This window comes from Nycticebus coucang, chromosome 11 (genome assembly GCF_027406575.1).
Source record: "Nycticebus coucang isolate mNycCou1 chromosome 11, mNycCou1.pri, whole genome shotgun sequence".
Lineage (NCBI taxonomy): Eukaryota > Metazoa > Chordata > Mammalia > Primates > Lorisidae > Nycticebus > Nycticebus coucang.
Genome location: NC_069790.1, coordinates 23,801,511 through 23,824,358, shown reverse-complemented (window position 1 = coordinate 23,824,358; position 22,848 = coordinate 23,801,511). Strand labels below are relative to the sequence as shown.

General features: G+C 35.7%; 1 protein-coding gene across 3 annotated transcripts in view; it reads left to right on the top strand.

Annotated features, from left to right (window-relative positions):
• The window catches only part of BBS9 (Bardet-Biedl syndrome 9), a 610,039-nt gene that overhangs the window by 305,428 nt on the left and 281,763 nt on the right, over positions 1-22,848 (top strand). For 2 of the 3 annotated variants that reach the window (XM_053609064.1, XM_053609066.1), the window contains exons 13-16: positions 2,545-2,647; positions 4,570-4,674; positions 6,331-6,345; positions 11,911-12,051. In XM_053609064.1, the coding sequence (XP_053465039.1) occupies positions 2,545-2,647; positions 4,570-4,674; positions 6,331-6,345; positions 11,911-12,051 (364 nt within the window). The remainder of the gene's footprint in view (positions 1-2,544; positions 2,648-4,569; positions 4,675-6,330; positions 6,346-11,910; positions 12,052-22,848) is intronic. The other variant, XM_053609065.1, reaches the window with a different exon arrangement.

Genomic DNA, 22,848 nt, shown 5'->3' with positions numbered 1-22,848 from the left:
ATGCCAGCAGTCAGCAGTTAAACTGTGGTTCTTCAACTTACAGTCAGAGTGGCCTTTGGTAAATTACTTAGCCTCTCTGAGCTACCGTTTTTTATTTCTCTGTAAAAGGATATCTGATAATGTATGTTTTGCACTGTTGTGAAGAATGAATGAGATCTTGAACATAATTCATTAGCATGGTTGCATGAATATATTATATTAAATAGAAAGGTGCTAGTGGTTGTTATAACTAATATTATTAATTTTATGATAAAATGTATGTACAGCAAGTGTTATATTATTGTTAATAGTGAAATTCTTAAATTGTGTCCTGCTTATTTAGTGGATTAGCTATTTGAAAGAAAGTTGTCTGTGGTTCTTGTATAGTTTCTTCTTGCCATAATAACCAACAGAGTTTTACTAAAAAGGCATTGTGTTTATACAATGGTCATACATCATTGCGGAAGTTTTGTTTGTAACATGACAATTCTCCAGGTATTTCCAAGATTTACAAAGTAAAAATCAAGGGTTCATTGTACATTCCTCTTTATCATATTTATTTGCATCAATAGATTTTTTAAAAAAATTTTCCTTTGTAAGTCAAATTTTTTTATATTTAATTTATTTTTAAGTTGTACTGAATGCTGACATCACTTAAAATTAATGTAAGACATTTAATGAATCTAATTATATGTATTTTAAATATACATTGTATATTATATATAATTAAGGAAGAAGTGATACATGCTTTTTATTTAAAACACAAAACTTCTTTTCTTAAGAATAAGAATGTTTTTGAATAGTGTTAATTAATAGTATGTGTCTGTCTCGTATAATAGAGTCTAGTAATATAGCAAAAGTACTGTGTAGAATTATGGTTCTCAGCCAGTGATTCCTGTGGTACATAAGAATCACCTGGAGAGTTCTAAAGAAATGCCACATACTCAGGCCCTCCAGAGGTTCTGACTCAGTTGATTTAGTAACTGTACCTAGGCAGGTAACTGTGCTAAACCTGGTTTGTCATATCAGCCATTTGGGATGAAGTCATCTAAAAGAGATTATTCAAAGAGGCCGGAACTAAATCCAAAGAGAAAGTGTGCCCAATGGAAGCCAAATCTTTAAGCCTTTTCTTTGATAGCTTGAGGATGATGTCCAAGAACCTTGGGCCTGGTGGTTTCTAAAGACAGTGCTCCTCAGGGGGAAGTGAGAGAAGTATTGGCCTTCTCTACCCATGCAAACTGTGACTTGAGAGTTCTCAGATTAGTTATTGGACCTTAATGGGGTAGAAAGGTTTTCTTAGCATCCCTAAGCAAGAGCAGCAGTTTGGAAATGCAGCCACTTTAGAAATTTAGTAGTCAATATTTGCTATTCTTTGATATTTTCCAGAATTAGTTATGTGCTATATTTTTTGTGTTCAGTCATGGAAGAAAATGCAGTGCTTTGATATTTATCTAGACTGGTGTATTTATCCACCTCATAAGGAAATCTTGAGAGAATTATTAACTTGTTTAAAAGGAAATATACTGATACTTTTAAGATAAGCAATTCATGATGTAATTGTACATAAAAGGAAGAATGAACACACATAACATTTCATGATGTGGTTATTCAATAGCCATGAGGGCAGATTTTTCTTTTCTTTTGATAGAACATTTTAAAACAGCTTTATTGAGGTATAGTTCATAAACCATACAATTCCCTCATAATGATTTTTAGTAAAGTAATAATAATGATTCCCTCAATGATTTTTAGTAAACTATCAGAATAATGCAATCATCAGTGTAATCCAATTTTATTTTATTTTTTGTATTTATTTATTTATTTTTATTATTAAATCATAGCTGTGTACATTAATGTGATCACGGGGCACCATACACTGGTTTTATAGACCGTTTGATACATTTTCATCACACTGGTTAACATAGCCTTCCTGGCATTTTCTTAGTTATTGTGTAAGACATTTATATTTTACATTTACTAAGTTTCACATGTGTAATCCAATTTTAGAACATTTTATCTCTTCTAAAAGAAATGTCATACTCATTAGCTGTTCTTCCTTATCCCCGCAATCCCTAAGCAACTGTCATTCTACTTTATTTCTCTATAGATTTGCTTATTCTGTATGTCATATAAGTGGAATAATATATATATTTTTTGTGAATGGCTTAGCATAATGTTCTCAAGGTTCACCCATGTTGTAGTATTTATCAATACTTCATTTCTTTTTATTGTTGAATAATATTTTATTGTATGGATATGTCACTTTTTATTTTTACATGTTCATCATGACGGGCATTTGGATTGTTTCCAGTTTTGGGGGGCTATTATAAATAATTCTGTATGAACATTTGTAAGTTTTTGGGTAGCCATGTTTTCATTTCTCTTTGTATAGATTTGCGAAGATATGGTACATTTAAGTTTAACTTTTTAAGAAACTGCCAAACTCTTTTTCTTTAGCAGCTCTAAATAATGTTTCCTAATTATTTTCTAGTGATTTTTAAGTAGTTGTGCTAGTCTATCAATTTAAGTGTAATTTTCTATTGATAACAATTTTTGTTTCTTTAGATCACACTGCAGAATCAAGTGGTATTACAGAAAGCCAAACTATCAGTCTATGTGCAACCACCATTAGTATTGACTTGTGATCAGTTCAATCTTGAATTTATGAGTAAGTTTTTTGTTTTGGCTTGAAGTCTACCATGGGGTGATACTTGCTTTTTAAAAATTTTAATATTAGTATGCTTATTTTGTGGTTATTACTTCTTATTTGAATAGTGAGACTGAGATCATCCCCAGACCAATAATTGTGTTCTTTTGCTTATATTTTCCCTCTAAGCATCAAGCATGGACTTTTCAGTCAAGGATTGTTGTGTTGAATTAATTTTGGGGGATTATAGATTTTTTAAGTTTCAATCTGTGATTCTTTTTAAATGCTAAAACTTGAAAAGCTTTCTTTCTTGGTGTTTCTCTCATGATCTATTTATGAATGTAAATAGATCATCTTTCTTCAAACACAGTAATGAGTTTTAAACACAGGCTTTAGAGTTTGGCCTGAGTTTGAATCCTAGCTCTGATACTTATTTATATGAAACCTTGGGCACACGGTATAATCACTTGGAGCCACAATTATTTTAATTTGCAAAAAGGAGGTACCGATTATTTGTCTTACAGGGTTGTTTTGAGGATTTAAGCTATCTATAATAATGTTTTAAAAAGTAGACATATCATAAATGGCAACCCTTCATAAGATTTCTTTTCCTTTCTTTCTTTTTTTCTTTTGAGACAGAGTCTTGCTCAGGGTCTTGCTCTGTTTCCCTGGCTAGAGTGCCATAGCCCCAGCCTGGCTTGTGGCACCCTCAAACTCCTGAGTTCTAGTATTCCTCCTGCTTCAGCCTCCCAAGTAGCTGGGACTACAGGCATGTGCCTATTTTTCTATTTTAAGTAGAGAGGAGGTCTCGCTTTGCTCAGGCTGGTCTTAAATTCCTGAGCTCAAGTGATCTTTTCTGCTTTGGCCTCCCAGAGTACCAGGATTATAGGAATGAATTACCATGCCCAGCTAGTAAGATTTCTTAGTATAGAATTTCTCACCTTCAACCACTTATATATAAGTTGTCATTAGTCTTGTTTAAATGATCCTTGAATTATCTTTCAAGTCTTTTTCTTTTTTTGGTTTAAAAAGCTCTTCAGCTAAGGCTTCTGTCTCTTATTCATGAGTCAAGAATATCTCTTTTGCTTCTTACCTTTAACTGAGTGCCTGACAGTTAGTAGGAACTCAATAAATATTCATAGAATGAGTGAATAAACGATTGAACGATTATAACTGGGATAATTATATTATCCCACTTATATATTTGATCACTTGTAGGTGCTACCCAACTATTCAATTCTTACTTTCTTCAATAATTTTTTGTAATTTTTCCAGTTTTTCTTTCTATAACACATTCTAAAACTACTTATTTTTTTATATTTATTTATTTTTATTAAACCATAGCTGTGTACATTAGTATGATCGTGGGGCACCATACACTTGGTTCATAGATCGTTTGACACATTTTCATCACATTAGTTAACATAGCTTTTGTAGTTAAAAATCTTTTTAGGCTTTTTAACACAGATCGGAGGCTAAGTACATGCACAGTCTACTAAGTTGATCCCCTTCGTTCATTTTCCCCTGAAGTCTGTATTCTAGCCATGATAATGTACTATTTTCCTCTCAAATTATTTGCTCTCTTGCATACCTTTTTTCTATTCATGCTGCCTGTTCATTTGAGTAAAGAGAAGCAGTGGTGTAGAATGCTAGATACTTTGTACTTTGTTGTAGAGTTATCAGAGTTCCTATTTCTGATACCAGCTCTGTGACATTGGGCAAGTTTCTTAATCTCTCTGTATTCCAGTTTCCTTTTGCATAAAAAATGGGGACAATAATAATACTCATCTTATAGATTTGTTATGAAAATTAAATGAGTTATTCCATTTAAGGTGCTTATGACAGTACCTGGCATGTAATAAGTACTTCATACATTTTAAAAATGTTGTTAATACCAGCTGTCCCAAATTACATAATTTATATTACCTTTACATTGCTTATAGCACCAGAGATGACTAGAACAGTGGTTTTTTCTGTTTATCTGAAAAGAAGTTATACACCATCTGAACTGGAAGGAAATGCTGTTGTTTCTTATACCAGACCAACAGGTAAACATATATTTGTTCAAAATTTAAAAGCCTAATCATTCCTTTATGTTATTGGAGTTATGAGTTAAATGCTTGTGTGTTTAAGATGGGAATATATATTGTCAACTATAATTAAATGAAAAAAATGTTCTTAAAACAAAAAAAGAAAAAATGTTCTTTTCTACTGTTAAGTAAAATTGTATGTTCTAATTTAATGTGTTATGAGTAGTGGTAAGTCTACTTAGATGTTTTATTTCCTCTTTTTACTTAATAGCACATCTGTTATATTTTTATTCCCATTACAAGAGTATTATCTAGTTATATTGCATTTACTTGAATTAAAGACTAGTCTGAATTAGTAAAAAAGATTACCCTAACATCAAGGCAGTATTCAAAATTTTAGATTTTAAAAGGCTGTCTTTAGGCCAGGCAGGATTCAATTGTTGTCAGTTTCAACTTAGTTGAGTCTAATTTGATAGTTTTTTCCTCTGTGTAATGCATTTTCAGTTTGATAAGTAACTGTTTGATAAGTAACAGTTTGATAAGTAACTGATTGATAGAAAAGAATTAGTAGTCATTGCCTTTTTAATTGAAACCTAGCTTAGCTGATAATAGCATATTTCAGCAGTATTTGTGTTTTTAAACATTTCCATACAGTTTTAGAAGTTTAAAAAGTGTCTCCTTTTTTCCCCTCCTCTATTTATGACCATTTTTCTTAGTTGGCATTGTTTATCATAACTGTAGGGTTTTTTTCCTCATCTAAATGAATTTTCTGGTTTATTCACTGGCAGCTTTATATGCTCTGATATGATATTATAATTTAAGTGAATTTAAATCATCAATTTCTTCTACTTTATAAGTTACTTTGCTTTAAATTATTAAGAAAAATATATTTTTAGTGAGAAATAAACATGCTAGCCATTTACCATATTTTCAAAAGTTAGGGTTATATAAATATTTTTATGTTTAAATGGCTTTGATAAAGCTAACTTCATAAAGAAATAACAACTTCCACAAAGGATCATGCAATGATAGACCTTTTGGCTGGATATTTAATTTTGAGGTACAAAATTAAAAAGTGAGAACTATTTGGGTAAGATCTCTGAATCACTTATTAATTGAGCTTCTTGATAAAAATAGGCATTATTACACCTTATTTATGCTACAGAATATGTAGTTGTAAAGAGTACTGATGTCTTAATTTAAGCAATTATTTCATATATTTTCAAGGAAAAGGTGGTATACTGGTTGAAAATAAATTTAAAGTAGAAAAACAGGTAAACAGGTAATAGAAAGTAGACAAAATGCTTAAAAATATAGAATAAAGTTGTAATATCAGTTTGTAAGTTTGTGGTTGCACTTTGTGGCTATTGTGCTTTTCTATAGACAAAAAAAGAAAGATGCTACTCCATAGTAATATTTACTAATCACATATCTTTTTTTTGACTTTTGCGATGACAATATATATAGTTGGATTTCATTTATTCATATGATACCCTTCATTTGTGAATTGACTTTGTGTTTGATTGGAATGTCATTTAAACCATCTGTGAGAATCTTGAAAATTTTAATTTATATTTTAGTAGATGTGTATTAAATTTGTGTTGCAACTTCACCACAGATAATTTGTTACATTCTTTCTCTTCTACTCCTTTTTTCATTGCCTGTGATGGATAGATCGAAATCCTGATGGTAAGTGTAAAGATAATTTTGAAAAAAATGAATTTCAGAACTAAAATTTGGTTGATTAATTGGTATTATACCATAAATGATATCTTCTTATGTACTGCTATAAGAAATTTCTTTAAAATAATACAGTGGCTTGATACAACAATGGAGAGCATAATGCATGTTTCCATAGAGAGTTGTCATTATTAGTTGTTTCTGAGTTATGAGAAAGAATTATGTTAGGAGTAAGAATAGAATTACTTTTAGAAAAACGTCAAAGGTGTCGTTGACACCTTTAAATCATTGGTTGTTTACCTGCATGCTTTGTTATTTTATTTTACTTAAAATAAAGTATCTGTGGCTCAAAGGAGTAGGGCACTGGCCCCATATACCAGGGCAGGTTCAAACCCAACCCTGGCCAAAACTAAATAAATAAATAAATAAAAATAAAGAAAGGATTAGGGAAAAAAGGTATTTATCATCAAATTCTAAATTATTTTTACATATGATCCAACAGATCTGCCCCTCTCTCTCTGATAAAGATGCTAAGTATATTCACTCTATGGGCCTCTATCTTGTTTAGACCTTATAAGGGGAATATGATCAAAGGTCTGACCCCCTTGAATTTGTTTGGGTCAGTGTTAATTGTTTTTCATTTTATTTTCTCCAAATCCTTTGCTTATGACTCTGCTATAATTCTGATCATAATATGAGAATAAGTTTATTCCTTAGGTGTCCTTCATAGATTTTGAAGTCTTTAAGAACAAGGATCAAGCACTCATCTTTGAATTACACACTGGCAGAGTGTGTAATTCACAAAAAATATTTTTTACTTTGATTGTTTTTCCTCCTAGATATAGACTTAATGTTGCACTGTATCTTTATTAGTTAAGATATATTTTAGATAATAATATTAATTAGTAATACGTAAATATAATTAAAGTACAGTAGAACCTCTCTATAAGTTGACCATCTAAGATACTGTAACAGACTGGTCAACATAGTTAGGTGGTCAACATAAGGAACTAGACCTACTGAACTGATACTCTGTACATGTAGTCCAGGTCTCGTCTATGAGAATTAGGTCAACCTAAGGAAGCGGCCGTTGTAGAAAGATAGTCAACTATGGATGTTCTGCTGTACTTAAAAAAATAATGGTAACATTTACTCATACAGTTTTGGTGTTGCCAACAACCTGATTTGCATAGTACATATTATTTTAATATCTGAAAATTGAACATACATTAATATGAGAAGTGTTTTAATAGAAGTAAATGTTTGGCTTAATTACAAGGTATACTTGTCAGATTAGAAGTTGGGTCATTAAAAAATCTCTCATTAATAATAATAAGTATTTATATTTTTATTTGTAAGATTTCACATAACTCTTATGATTTTGAACTAAAATTTGTGAAATACCATATTATTATTATTTTTTTTTGTAGAGACAGAGTCTCACTTTTTGGTCCTCAGTAGAGTGCCGTGGCCTCACACAGCTCACAGCAACCTCCAACTCCTGGGCTTAAGCGATTCTCTTGCCTCAGCTGCCCGAGTAGCTGGGACTACAGGCGCCTGCCACAACGCCCGGCTATTTTTTGGTTGCAGTTTGGCCGGGGCTGGGTTTGAACCCGCCACCCTCGGTATATGGGGCCTGCGCCTTACCGACTGAGCCACAGGTGCCGCCCTGTGAAAGACCATATTATTATCCAAATTATTTGTTTTAAGTTTACAAATATCAGTAAAGGTTGTAATTGAGAGAAATTCATTCCCTCTTACTATAAATTCAGCCCAAACCAAGAGAAAAAAAATCACAATTTAATAAATTTTAATGTTCTAATACAAAGTTAAGGCTGGTTTTAATAATCTCTTCTAATATATTTTAAAATTATAATTAAGCTTTAGAGAGTAGAGTTGAAATATTCAGCTGCACCTAGTAGGTAAGAAAATAGTATGTTGCCACTTAGGTCTTAACACATGGCTTCATATTTCAAAGACTGATTCATTTTATTGTCCTGATCTGTTCAGGCTGTATTGCAGATAAGCAGTTCTGCTTTTATATGTGGAAAAAGAGAAGCAAATGAGTTTTTATGATGTCCCATAAGGGTTAGTCTCCATTATTTCTGCATTAGAGTTACATGACATGGGCAGTGTAAAACATGATTGCAGATGAAGCACAGTACGTAGCCAGACATAACAGGAAAGGATCAAGGAAATTCTAGCTACCAGACATTGCTACTGCTTTGGGGTTCCTTGTTTTCAATGTGAAATTACTCTAGCAGGGTTCTGGAAAGAGTTCTAAAGGCATGATATAGATGTGTAATATATAGATATAGTTATTTTTCTCTAATATACATATATATGTTCTTTTTTTTTTTAATACTATGTTCTTTACCTTCCTTTTTTTTTTTTTTTTAAATAAGCACATTTTGTCTTCCCAATTCCCCTTCCCAGTGATATTGATCTCTTAGGTTTGCCAGGTGAAATTAGAGTTCTCTTTCTAGAAAAATGGTTCTGTTAGAGGTAGTTTTGATGAGAATATTCTCTCTGAGTGTTACATAATTTTGTGATTAATTGCACCATAGTAATTGTGACTATCCATTTCCTGTAGTAGGTTAGGAAGGGAAGTGTTTGAATGATTATAGTTGCTAAAAACACTGCAGAATAATGTCAGTCTGATGAATAAGTAGGCCAATATTTGAGTGAAATAAATGATGAAGCTCTTGTCTCTCTGAGAGTTTATTCATGTTATACTCTTCAATCATGAAGTGACTTGACATGTATTTGATTGGATAGTGATTTAGACCAGGCTCAGTTAACTTGGAGAGTTGAATAAGCCGGATATACTGCCAACATAGAGAAAATATCACTGGTAGACAAAGTTAGGACCAATAAGCCTATTTCAACGAAAGCTGTACTGTTAGCAATCTTGAATAATCATTAAATACATGCAATTTTTTCTCTCTTTATTACACATGTGTACCTGTACCTGTATGAAACATTGGCTTCATGTTCTTACATACAATTACAGCCCAAACAGTAATTAGTAGCCAAATTTATACTTCAGGTTTCTTTAAAAAGTGTAAATCTCAATAGAAATGTGTTTCTGATAAACCTATGTCTAAATATTAGAGATTTTAAAATGTTTGGTTTTTAATTTAATTTTAATCTGATTGTAAATAATATAAAATAGTGGCATTTTGATTTTTCTTCTAAAGATATGATTTCTTACACTGGTTTCTAAAGGATTTCATACTTTTTTTACCCTAATGTTGAAACTTTTCAAACTGTCATCCTTTAAAAAATAGCCATAATCATTTTATTAAGTGTGAGTATAATCATTTTTCAAAGTAATGTTTTCCAAATGTCCTTTGAGAAACAGGTTTATAATTCCTGGAGAGAAAAGATATTTTGGAGGAGTTCTACAAATCTTAGCAACTTCAGACCATTGCTCTAGTGTGTGATATTGTCATTAATACGTATTTCTCGTCTTGGGTTTATTAGTGCCTGAAATGCACTTGCTTTGTTTCTGAAAACTTATATACACCACCAGTTTATTTACCTCTGGGTTCTTAGAAATTTAGGGTAGTAGTATCAAATATATAGACTCAGTAAAAGAAAGCCAGTGTTGTTGATTATGTTTAATTTTTTTTTACTCTGAATTTAGTCAGGACCTGGTCCAAGTGAAGTAGAGCCTACAGTTTTGGAGGTATAGTTTTAGGATAACATTTACAGCCAAATTTTTGTTTGCACAATTAGCTGAGAACTTCATTGAAAGTATATTGAAGATTGCTTCCTTTTGTGCACTACAAAATTGTCACAATATGAAGCATTTTTTCTTGCTCATTAAAAATTAAAGCAATGGAAACAAGTTTCTGTTCCCTTGTTCTTTCCTGACTGTAGTATTAATTGAGTCTGCAATTTATTTATTGTAAAGGTAACATACTTAGTAGATTATTTCCATTATTTAGGGATATATAGAATATATAGAAATTTCTTTTAAGACAGAAAAGGTAATGCTTTTTAGTTTTTTTGTGATGCTTTTGATAGTTGTGCTTTTGGGAGTATCTTAGGTCATACTATAATATTTCAAGTCAAAACATTTTATCATGGTAAAGTATAAATACACATGCCTCTGAAAACCTCACAGAATGTCAAAAAATAATCCCCTGGGACTTTCTTTCTCTCTTTTCTTTCTTTCTTTTTTTTTCCTTGAGAGACACCACTTATTCCTTGCAGCTAGGATTCCAGGAGAAGTGAATTTAACATCTGTTGGTTATGAGCAAAAAATGAGCTATGTAAAATTTGATGGACAATAGATTATATCAAAGAGAATGACAAATATGCTCCACATGCTCTGAAAGAGTATTTAATTGACCTCATATATCAAAATGCTTGCCATTGTTGATGATCTCTCACTATCCTAGTGGATAAATGGTACTGAAAAATGTACTCCCAGCGTGGATGTGGTGGAGTAAGCCACACAATTCCAATATGCATTAGCAAAACATATTGCTAATTTCAGGGATCTTGTTTTGGAATCATGTCTCCAAACTTTAACTGCTTCTGCTTTTGCTATTTTTAAGCCACTCACTGACTCCATTACAAAAAATAAAGGAATTAATGTGTGCATCCATCAAGTAGAGGAGAACATTTTGAGTTTTCCATTTTCCTATAGCAAGATGCTAAGATATAGGCTTCTGTGTATTATCTTTCCTCTTATACAGTCCAACACAGAATCCTAGAATAAAAGGAGTGAAAACTAAAGTTATAGTATTCCTTTTCTAGAATTATAAGTAGAGAACCTAATTTACTTTGGTTTCAGTTCTATTCTTTGTAAAAATATTAAAAGAAGTGATTTTTTTAAACTTTAAAAATTCTTATATAAAACTTGTTTATTCAAATACCTATTTCAATATGCATGTATGAATATTGAAATTATTTGACAACTGAGTAACTATGAACCTTCAAAAATGTCACTTAAAGTTATATGTAAAGTTAAATGGCTTGGGAAAAGTTTAATTAATGTAAAAGTAATATTCTTAATATTATTGTGTAAGATGAACATGGACTTAAATAGAACTTTGGTAGAGTAAATACTGCTTTCATACCCATAATTTGTTGAAAATTCGTATAATTTGAATCTTTAATAAGTAAAAATAGCTAAAGATTTAAAATATTTGCAGGTAGAGAAATTTTTAGATATGGTCTTATAAAGTCTTACTGTTATAAAATTTATGTAATTGCTTATTTTTGCTGATAGTCTTGGATTAGGGCTAGAGCTTTGAAGGTCTTATTTCTGTACTTGAACGTTAAGTAACTATAATGTTTTATATAGTATCCAAATGTGATGATTTAAAAAATATGATACTACTATTAAAGATATACCTCATGCTTAATGTCCTTTTAATTTTTTTGTCTTGCATATTTTAAATCAATAAAACAATGAGTCATAGTAACACTTTAGTCATTTATACTAAATGAAATAGGCAACAAAATTATAAGATGTGTAGATAAACTACTAGTAGTATAAAAGTTTTTGTCAAATTATTTGTGAAATCTGTCAATCTACATTTCTCTCTTTTATTTCAGGCATTCCTAGAGTTATCCAATGTAAATTTAGACTTCCCCTGAAATTAATCTGCCTACCAGGTCAGCCTTCAAAAACTGCAAGCCACAAACTAACTATTGATACCAACAAATCTCCAGTCAGTCTTCTCAGTCTCTTCCCAGGTAGGACTTTTGAAGTAACATGCCTATAGCATCAGAAATGCTAAGAATTTAGAATGGAATCCTTAATCAGCAGGTAATGATGGGGTAATTATCAGATAATTGTTAAGTTGGAATATAAAAATGCCTTAAGGATTTTTCCCTCTTGTTTGCCTGTTCAAAGGTGAATAGCTTATATCAACAAGGTAATAAGGCATACCTTTTAAGTTTGATTAAAATTATTATAATCATTATTGTGCTTTAGTATTCAGAAATAAAAACATCAAATGTTTCTTTCTAGACTGGAACTTTTTGGCTTGGAATATAAATATTTGTTATTCATCTTCACTGTAGGTTTTTAGATTTATACCTTTGGAAAGTATATTCTTATGCTTCTGAAAAGTAATCTGATCAGTAGAAGCTCTTTGTGGTTCTGCTATCCATAGTAGCTGGTGGGCCCAAATGTTTATTCTGTAGGTCTGGTTGTTTAAAGGGGTTTCATATTTAAGCCTGAATATTACAGTTAAATTTTGGAGTAATTTGTGGTAATGTGTCTCCAGGTGTCATTTTTTTTTTTCTAGCATCGCTTAGGAAATAGGCTTTGATTGGATAAAACATCTTTAGTAACCTAGTGTATAAGTGTATTATATCTATTAACTTTCTTGGTGATGGTGTGAAGTTAAAGAAGAAAATCTAGGGATGAAATCAATTCTTAAAATCTTACATCAAAAATCAGTGCTGTTGGCTATCAGATGTTTATTAGCATTATACTTTTAAATATTTATGTTATTTTTAGTTTATTAGTATTGTAAATATACCTGAATATCTTTATAATAATACTTTTATTATTTCTTTGATGGACATTTAAATACTGAATTTCTTGGTCAAACAAAGGATAAGAATATTTTTAAACCCTTTAAAATAGTTTGAAATAGAGTTTGAAACTGATTACCTAAAGGCCATACCAGTGAACCCTATCAGCAGTGTTTGAATGAAGGTGTCTATTACCCAAATCCTTGCTAGTAGAGAATGTTATAATTATAAAAGGTTTCTACATGCTTGGTGGCTATGTAGGAAACATTTATTCATATGCATATATAAAACTATGTGGGGTGCCTCTGGCTAAAAGTGACTTAAGCACTGAAGATATTTCTTTCTTTCTTTTTTTTTTTTTGTAGAGACAGCATCTCACTTTATTGCCCTTGGTAGAGTGCGTGCCATTACAGCTTGCAGCAACCTCCAGCTCCTGGGCTTAGGCGATTCTCTTGCCTCAGCCTCCCCCGTGGCTGGGACCACAGGCGCCCGCCACAATGCCCAGCTATTTTTTGTTGCAGTTTGGCCGGGGCCGGGTTTGAACCCACCACCCTCGGTATACGGGGTTAGCGCCCTACTCACTGAGCCACAGGTGCCGCCCGCAGTGAAGATATTTCTTTACCTCACATAAAGAAGTCCAGAAGTGGGCAGTGGAAGCAGTTGTGGTAGTTAGTGACTAATATCAAAGACCTGGCTTTTTTTTTTTTTTTTCTTTGCAATCTACCATGTCTAGTATGTTGGCTTGGTGACAATAAGATACTGGCTTTAGCTCCAGGTATCATATCTTACTACAAGGCAAGTGGGGGAAAATACAGCTATAGTAATGGCAGTTACTTCTGTTAGAAAAGTATGTTTCTAAAAGGTTCCTAGGAAATTTCTACTCAATAGGTCTCAGTAACATAATTTTGTTACATGGCCACTTCTAGCAGTATGGAAGGCTGAGAACTAATGTAGATGGCCTAGTGAAAAGAGGGTTGGGAATAGATGTTAAATTAGCTGACCATTCATATATGTCATGATACCAGTAGTTTAATACAAAAATTTTACTTAGGCTGGGTGTGGTGGCTCATGCCTATAATCCTCACACTCTGGGGAGGCTGAGGTGAGTGGATTGCTTGAGCTCAGGAATTTGAGACCAACCTGAGCCAAAGATCCTATCTTTAAAAATAACTGGGTGTTGTGGCTCATGCCTTTGGTCCCAGCTACTTGGGAGGCTGAGGCAAGAGGATTGCTTGAGCTCAAGAGTTTGAGGTTGCTGTGAGCAGGTGATGCCACATTACTCTACAGCGGGTGACAAAGTGAGACTCTGCCTCAAAAAAAAAGACTGTTGGGGTGGAGACAAGATGGCTGACTAAAGCCAGCTTTCCACAGAGGCTCCCGTCCAGAAGGAGAGTTAAAGGACAAAAATTTAGCAAGTAACCTGGTGGATTTGAGCTGCACCAAGAGAGAAGGTTGAAGAACGCACATCAACCCTTCTGAGGTGAGCTGAGACCACAAGGATACAAACAAAAGGTACAAAATCCACCACCAAGCGGAAGGGAGTCCCCTCCCCCATGAGAATGGCTCGGAGTGCCCCACAAACAAGCGGGCAGAGTTCAAAGGTTCCCACTACACTCCACGGGAGAGACCCTCTAAAAATTGGATCTGCCTCCCCTACTAGAGTGCCATGGCATTCTCCTGCCAGGCATAAAACTGTATATGTCCTCTACCTGCAACTCTGAGCTCCCAGCACTCCCCTCCACTCTCACTCTGAGGTCTGAAGGCCTGTCCTGCAGGAGTTCAGATTCTTTGGTGATTTCTCAAGGGGTGTGGACAGTGCCTGAACTGCATCTGGTCAGTGCTGACTCCAGGGCATGGGAGCGAGGAGAGGACGGTTGGCTGAGAGGGAACCACACTAGAGTGGCGGTTCCCTGAGGCATGGAGCGGCAGCCGTCTTTTAGCAGCAATATGGCCAGGCATAAAACTGTGTAAAACTATATATATATTCTCTACCCGCAACTCTGAGCTCCCAGCACTCCCCTCCACTCTAACTCTGAGGTCTGGAGGCCTGTCCCCCAGGAGTTCAGATTCTTGGGTGATTTCTCAAGGGGTGTGGACAGTGCCTAAACTGCAGCTGGTCAGTGCTGACTCTGGGGCATGGGAGCGAGGAGAGGATGGTCGGCTGAGAGGGAACCACACCAGAGTGGCGGTTCCCTGAGGCTTGGAGCGGCAACCGTTTTTTAGCAGCAATACGGCCAGGCATAAAACTGTATAAAACTGTATATATTCTCTACCTGCAACTCTGAGCTCCCAGCACTCCCCTCCATTCTCACTCTGCGGTCTGGAAGCCTGTCCCCCAGGAGTCCAGATTCTTGGGTGATTTTTCGAGGGGTGTGGACAGTGCCTAAACTGCAGCTGGTCAGTGCTGACTCTGGGGCACGGGAGCGAGGAGAGGACAGTTGGCTCAGAGAGAACCACACCAGAGTGGTAGTTCCCTGAGACTCGGAGCTGTCTTTTAGCAGCAATATGGCTCACTCACGGATATTCTGAAGTCACACTCCCTGTCTCCCTGGGCAACCAGAGGAGGCCGGCAACAACCCATGAGTAAAGGATTTGCCTGAGGTGGTACCGACTCACAGACCTGGGAAGCTCCCAGGGTGGGGCTGATGCAGAGGACCGCTTTACTGAGTCTAAGATGCACCTGGCCCTCAGGGGATCCACAGTCTATAGACAAATGAAGGCAGAAGGAAAGAACTGACAGGTAACCTAATACAAACCTGCAGGAGCAAAGACAGGGCTTTGGAACTCAAAACAGCTTCTCTTCTGCAGGGAAACTTAGCAGTTCTGTTCAGTTCTGTCAGTAACATCAATCAGGGGCGGGGCTGGAACTGAGTGAACACCCTCCAACCTTCACCAAGTGTCCGGGGCTGTCAGGCCTCACCTCCTCCTGCTAGATAGAGGCAGAGTGCAGAGGCCTGGCAGATTTCCTTGTGATTTAGGCAGGTGCAAACCCCTGGAGTATCTGTTCACTACAGGCAACTGGGTCAGCCAGCTGCAGGGCTATCAGAGACTGGGTGCGACAGAGGTGCAAGGTGGGGAAGGAGGCATCAACCTTCCCAGATGGATCTATTTTCTGGGTGGCTCTTCCTGACTCTGCACAGCACTGGAGTAAGCCATATCAGAGTAGTCACCAGATCCCTGTGATCCAGTTCCCAGAGACCTCTTAAACTCTCCCACCCTAGACAGGTGCTGACTGAGACAATTGATTTGGACCTTTTGAACTGAGCCAATCGCCTGAGGACTATTCAGGTGGTGCCCTGGGTGTGTGGTTGTAGGAAGGTTTGATTTTCCTTTTCCAATTGTTGCCTGTGGGGGGAGGGGTGACTTAAGTGCTGGTATTTCTCCACAGCTGAGACTTCAACCCAGAGTAACTGTTTCACTAGGGTCGAACAGAGACCAGCTGTAAACAAGACAGAACCACTTAGCACCGCCACACCAAATAGGGCCCCAGTTTCTCAGGCCACAGCACTGTACGGGTCCTCGACAAAGCTCCAGGTGAAAAATCAAAGGGAGTAAAACAATTATGGGGCGGAATCAGTGGAAAAACTCTGGTAACATGAATAACCAGAATAGATCAACCCCCCCAAGGAAAGATATGGCAGATGTAATTGAAGATCCCATTCATAAACAACTGGCCGAGATGTCAGAAATTGAATTCAGAATTTGGATTGCAAACAAGATTAATAAAGTGGACATACAGGTCTTACAAATCTTTGTCAGATTTGTCCCTATCTCCTTATTTTGATCATATTGCAAATTATGTGGTTTTGTTTCAACTTTAGATTGCTCTTTGCTAGTACATATAAATGAATCCATCAATGTACAAAGTTATGATTTAATAAAAAATAATTAAAAAAATATTTTTAAATCAATCTTGCATCATGCAACATTGTTAAACTATTTGTTGGTTCTACTACCAGCTTTTTTGTAGATTTAATCAGATTTTCTACATAGTAGATCTTCTCATTTTCAAATGGAAACAGATTTTCTTCTTATTTTCCAATCTGGATTATTTGTTTGTTTGATTTTTCCTTGCCTTTTTACCTTGGCTAGAACCTCTGCTATGACAATGACTAGAAATCCAGAGTGGACATTCAGTCTTTGACCATTAAGTATGTTTTAGCAGTAAGGTGCTTTGTAGATGTTCTTTACTAGTTTAGCGAAGTTGCTGAGACTTTGATCAGGAAAAGTCTGAATTTATTTCAAGGCTTTTTCCACAACAATTGAGATATTAATATCATTTCTTTTTTAAATCTGTTAGTATGGTGGATTACATTGGTTATTTTTTAAATGTTAGCCCAACTATGAATTCTTTTTTTTTTTATTGTTAAATCATAGCTGTGTACATTTGTGCAATCAAGTGGTACAATGTGCTGGTTCCATATACAATCTGAAATATTCTCATCAAACTGTTCAACGTAGCCTTCATGGCCTTTTCTTAGTTATCATATGTAGACATTTGTATTCTGCATATAGTAGGTTTCGCCTGTATCCATTCTAAGATGCACCGTAGGTGTGGCACCACCCCTTACCCTCCCGCCCCCTTAACCTCGCCCCTCCCTTTTCCTCCCTTGGCCCTTTCCCCATATTCTTGAGCTATAGTTCGGTTATAGCCTTCATATGAATGCTATACATTAGCTTCATAGTAGGGCTGAGTACATTGTATACTTTTTCTTCCATTCTTGAGATACTTTGCTAAGAAGAATATGTTCCAGCTCCATCCATGTAAACATGAAAGAGGTAAAGTCTCCATTTTTCTTTAAGGCTGCATAATATTCCATGGTGAACTTGTGCCATACTTTGCTAGTCCATTTGTGAGTCGATGGGCAGTTGGGCTTCTTCCATGACTTAGCAATTATGAATTGGGCTGCAATAAACATTCTGGTACAGATGTCTTTGTTATATTGTGACTTTTGGTCTTCTGGGTATATACCTAGTAAAGGAATTATAGGATCAAATGGCAGGTCTCTTTTTAGATCTCTAAGTATTCTCCAAACATCCTTCCAGAATGAACGTATTAGTGTGCATTCTCACCAACAGTGTGGAAGTGTGCCCTTTTCTCCACATCCACGCCAACATCTCTGGTTTTGGGATTTTGTAATGTGGGCTACTCTTACTGGGGTTAGGTGATATCTCAAAGTAATTTTCATTTGCATTTTTCTGATGGTTAAGGATGATGAGCTTTTTTTCATGTGTCTGTAGATTGTGCATCTGTCTTCTTTAGAGAAGCTTCTCTTCAAGTCCCTTGCCCACCCTGAGATGGAATCACTTGTTCTCTTCTTGCTAATACGTTTAAGTTCTCTGTGGATTCTGGTTATTAGACCTTTATCGGAGGTATAACCTGCAAATATTTTCTCCCATTCTGAGGGCTGTCTGCTTGCTTTACTTACTATGTTCTTGTCTGTGTAGAAGCTTTTTAGTTTGATCAGGTTCCAGTAATGTATTTTTTGATACTGCTTCAATTGCCTGGGGAATCCTCCTCATAAAATATTCACCCAGGCCGATTCCTTCAAGAGTTTTTCCTGCACTTTCTTCAAGTATTTTTATAGTTTCATGTCTGAAGTTTAAATCTTTTATCCAGTGAGAGTCTATCTTAGTTAATGGTGAAAGGTGTGGGTCCAATTTCAGTCTTTTACAGATCGCCAGCCAGTTCACCCAGCACCATTTGTTAAATAGAGAATCTTTTCCTCACTGAATGTTTTTAATTGGCTTGTCAAAGATCAAATAACGGTAAGTAACTGGATTCGTCTCTTGATTCTCTATTCTGTTCCAGACATCTACTTGTCTGTTTTTGTGCCAGTACCATGCTGTTTTGATCACTGTCAATTTATAGTATAGTCTGAGGTCTGGTAGCATGATTCCTCCTGCTTTGTTTTTATTTCTGAGTAATGTCTTGGCGATTCGAGTTTTTTTCTGATTCCATATAAAACGAAGTATTATTTTTTCAACATCGTTAAAATATGACAATGGAGCTTTAATAGGAATTGCATTAAAATTACATATTGCTTTCTGTAGTATAGACATTTTAACGATGTTGATTCTTCCCCCCCCCATTAGCATGGTACATTTTTCCATTTGTTAACATCTTCAGCTATTTCTTTTCTTATAGTTTCATAGTTCTCTTTATAGACATCTTTCATGTCCTTTGTTAGATAAACTCCCAAATATTTCATCTTCTTTGGCACTGCTGTGAAAGCAATAGAGTCCTTGAGTTTTTTCAGCTTGACTTGTTGGTATATATTAAGGCTACAGATTTATGGTTGTTGATACTGTAGCCTGAGACGCTGCTGTATTCCTTGATCACTTCTAGGAGTTTTGTAGTAGAGTCCCTAGTGTTTTCCAGATACACAATCATATCATCTGTGAAGAGCGAAAGTTTGATCTCTTCTGACCCTATATGGATACCCTTGATCGCCTTTTCTTCCCTAATTGCGGTGGCTAAAACTTCTATTACAATGTTGAAAAGCAATGGAGACAATGGGCAGCCTTGTCTGGTTCCTGATCTGAATGGAAATGATTCCAATTTAACTCCATTCAATATGATATTGGCTGTGGGTTTGCTGTAGATGGCCTCTATCAGTTCAAGGAAAGTACCTTCTAGACCAATTTTCTTGAGTGTTCTGATCATGAAGGGATGCTGATATTATCAAAAGCTTTTTCTGCATCAATTGAGAGAATCATATGGTCTTTGTTTTTTAATTTGTTTATGTGCTGAATTACATTTATAGATTTACGTATATTGAACCAGCCTTGACACCCTGGGATAAAACCAACTTGGTCATGATGTATAATTTGTTTGATGTGTTGCTGGATTCTGTTTGTTAGGATCTTGTTGAATATTTTTGCATCTATATTCATTAGTGATATTGGTCTATAATTTTCTTTTCTTGTTGGGTCTTTTCCTGGTTTGGGGATCAGGGTGATGTTTGCTTCATAGAACGTGTTGGGTAGTCTTCCTTCTTTTTCTACATTTTGGAACAGGTTGAGTAATATAGGTACTAATTCCTCTTTAAAGGTTTGGTAGAATTCTGACGTGAAACCATCTGGTCCCGGGCTTTTCTTTTTAGGGAGGTTTTGTATAGTTGATGCTATTTCCGAACTTGATATGGGTCTGTTCAACATTTCCACTTGATTCTGGTTAAGTCTTGGAAGGTGGCGTGCTTCCAAGTATCGGTCAATTTCCTTCAGATTGTCATATTTCTGAGAATAAAGTTTCTTGTAATATTTATTAAGGATTTTTCGGATTTCTGAGGAGACTGTTGTTATTTCGTTTTGTTGTTTCTGATTGATGAGATTAGAGATTTTACTTTTTTTTCCTGATTAGATTGGCCAGAGGTTTATTTTATTGACCTTTTCAAAAAACCAGCTTTTTGATTTATTGATCTGTTGTATTATTCTTTTGTTTTCAATTTCATCTAATTCTGCTCTAATTTTGGTTATTTCTTTTCATTACTGGGTTTGGGGTTGGATTGTTCTTCCTTTTCCAGTTGCTTGAGATGTCCCATTAAGTTGTTAACTTCCTCTCTTTCCGTTCTCTTGAGGAAGGCTTGCAGTGGTATAAATTTCCCTCTTAGAACTGCCTTTGCGGTGTCCCTGAGGTTCTGATAGTTTGTGTCTTCATTCTAGTTTTGTTCCAAAAAATTGGCGATTTCTTTCTTAATCTCATCTCTGACCCATCTATCATTCAGCATAAGGTTATTTAACTTCCTTGTTTTTGTATGAGTATGCAGATTCCTGTTGTTACTCAATTCAAGTTTTATTCCATGATGGTCCGAGAAGATGCATGGAATAATTTCTATTCCTTTAAATTTACTGAGGTTAGACTTGTGACCTAAAATGTGGTCAATTTTGGAGTAAGTTCCGTAGGCTGGTGAGAAGTATGTGTATTCAGTTTCGTTGGGATGAAATGTTCTGTAGATGTCTGCTAAATCTAAATATTGGATGGTTAGGTTTAAATCTAAGATTTCTTTGCTCAGCTTCTTGCTGGAGGATCGATCCAACACTACCAAAGGAGTGTTGAAATCTCCGACGATTATGGAGCTGGAGGAAATCAAGTTACTCATGTCTGTTAGAGTTTCTCTTATAAATTGAGGTGCATTCTTGTTGGGTGCATAGATATTAATAATTGAGATCTCATCATATTGAGTATTACCCTCAACAAATATGAAGTGACCATTCTTGTCCTTCCTTACTTTTGATGGTTTAAAGCCTACTGTATCTGCAAATAAAATTCCAACACCTGCTTTTTTCTGATTACTGTTTGCCTGAAATATGGATGACCATCCTTTCACCCTGATTCTGTATTTGTCTTTTAAGTTGAGATGTGACTCTTGTATGCAACAAATATCTGGCTTGAGTTTTTGTATCCAGTCAGCTAACCTATGCCTCTTTAGAGGACAGTTTAAGCCATTCACATCGATGGAGAGTAGTGATAAGTCTGGTGGAATTTTGGGTATCGAGTCTTTCAAAGGTCCAGTGGACATTTTTAATCCTTTCGCCAGTGTGGAAGTTGGAGTATGATCCGAAGTTTCTGAGTGAGTTTACTTTTGTGGTATAGGATTGGGTTGGTCATTGTGGAGGATAGGTCTGAGAATATCCTGAAGAGCTGGTTTACTTATGGCAAATTTTTTCAACATATGAATGTCATTGAAGTATTTAATTTCTCCATCATAGATGAAACTTATTGGCTGGATACAAGATCCTGGGTTGAAAGTTATTTTGCTTTAGGAGATTAAAAGTTGATGACCACCCTCTTCTGACTTGAAAAGTTTCAGCAGAGAGATCTGCAGTTATTCTAATATTCTTACCTTTGTACGTAATATTGTTCTTTCGCCGGACTGCTTTGAGAATCTTCTCTTTCATGTTAACTTTAGTGAAGCTAATTATGATATTTCTGGGGGATGACTTATTGTGGTTGAATCGTGCTGGGGTTCTGATGCTGTCTGCTATCTGAATTTCAGGTTCTCTAGGCATGTCTGGAAAATTTTCTTTCATAATTTCATGCAGAAGGGCCTCTGTGCCCTTGGAGGCCACTTCATCGTTCTCAGAAATCCCTATAATTCTTATATTGCTTCTTTTCGAATTACCTGAGAGCTTTCTGAGTGAATGATCTGTTTTTGCTCTCCATTTCTCTTCCTCTTTGAGAAATTGGGAGCGTTCGAAGACTTTATTTTCAATGTCAGAAATCCTTTCTTCTGCTTGCTCCATTCTGTTGCTGAGGTATTCTACTGTATTTTTCATATCTTTTAGGGCTGTAAATTCTTGCTTCAGTGTGTCTAAGTCTTTGGTGGTTTTGTCTTTAAATTCGTTAAATTCTTGGGACAACTTTTGAATTTCTCCTCGAATTCCTAATTCCGTTTCATTAATCTTGTCTGCAGTCCAAATTCTGAATTCGATTTCTGACATCTCTGCCAGTTGTTTATGAATGGGATCTTCAATCACATCTGCCGTATCTTTTCTTGGGGGGGTTGATCTATTCTGGTTATTCATGTTACCAGAGTTTTTCTGCTGATTCCGCCCCATGGTTATTTTACTCCCTTTGGTTTTTCCTCTGGGGTTTTATCGAGGGGCCGTACAGTGTTGTGGCCTGAGAAACTGGGGCCCTGTCTGGTGTGGTGGAGCAAAGTGGTTCTGTCTTGTTTTCAGCTGGTTTCTGTTCGATCCTATTGGAGCTTCTACTCTGGCTTGAAGTCTCAGCTGTGTGGAAAAATCAGCAATTAAGTCTCCCCGCCCACCCACCTCTGGCCCCAGTTGGAAAAGGAGAATCAAACCTTCCTACAACCGCACACCCAGGGCACCACCTGAAAAGTCCTCAGTCTATTAGCCCAGTTCAAAAGGTCCAAATCAACTGTCTCAATCGGCACCTGTCTTGGGTGGGAGAGTTCAAGAGGTCTCTGGGAACTGGATCACAGGGGCCTGGTGACTCCTCTGACATGGCTCACCCCAGTGCAGCGTGGAGTCAGGAGGAGC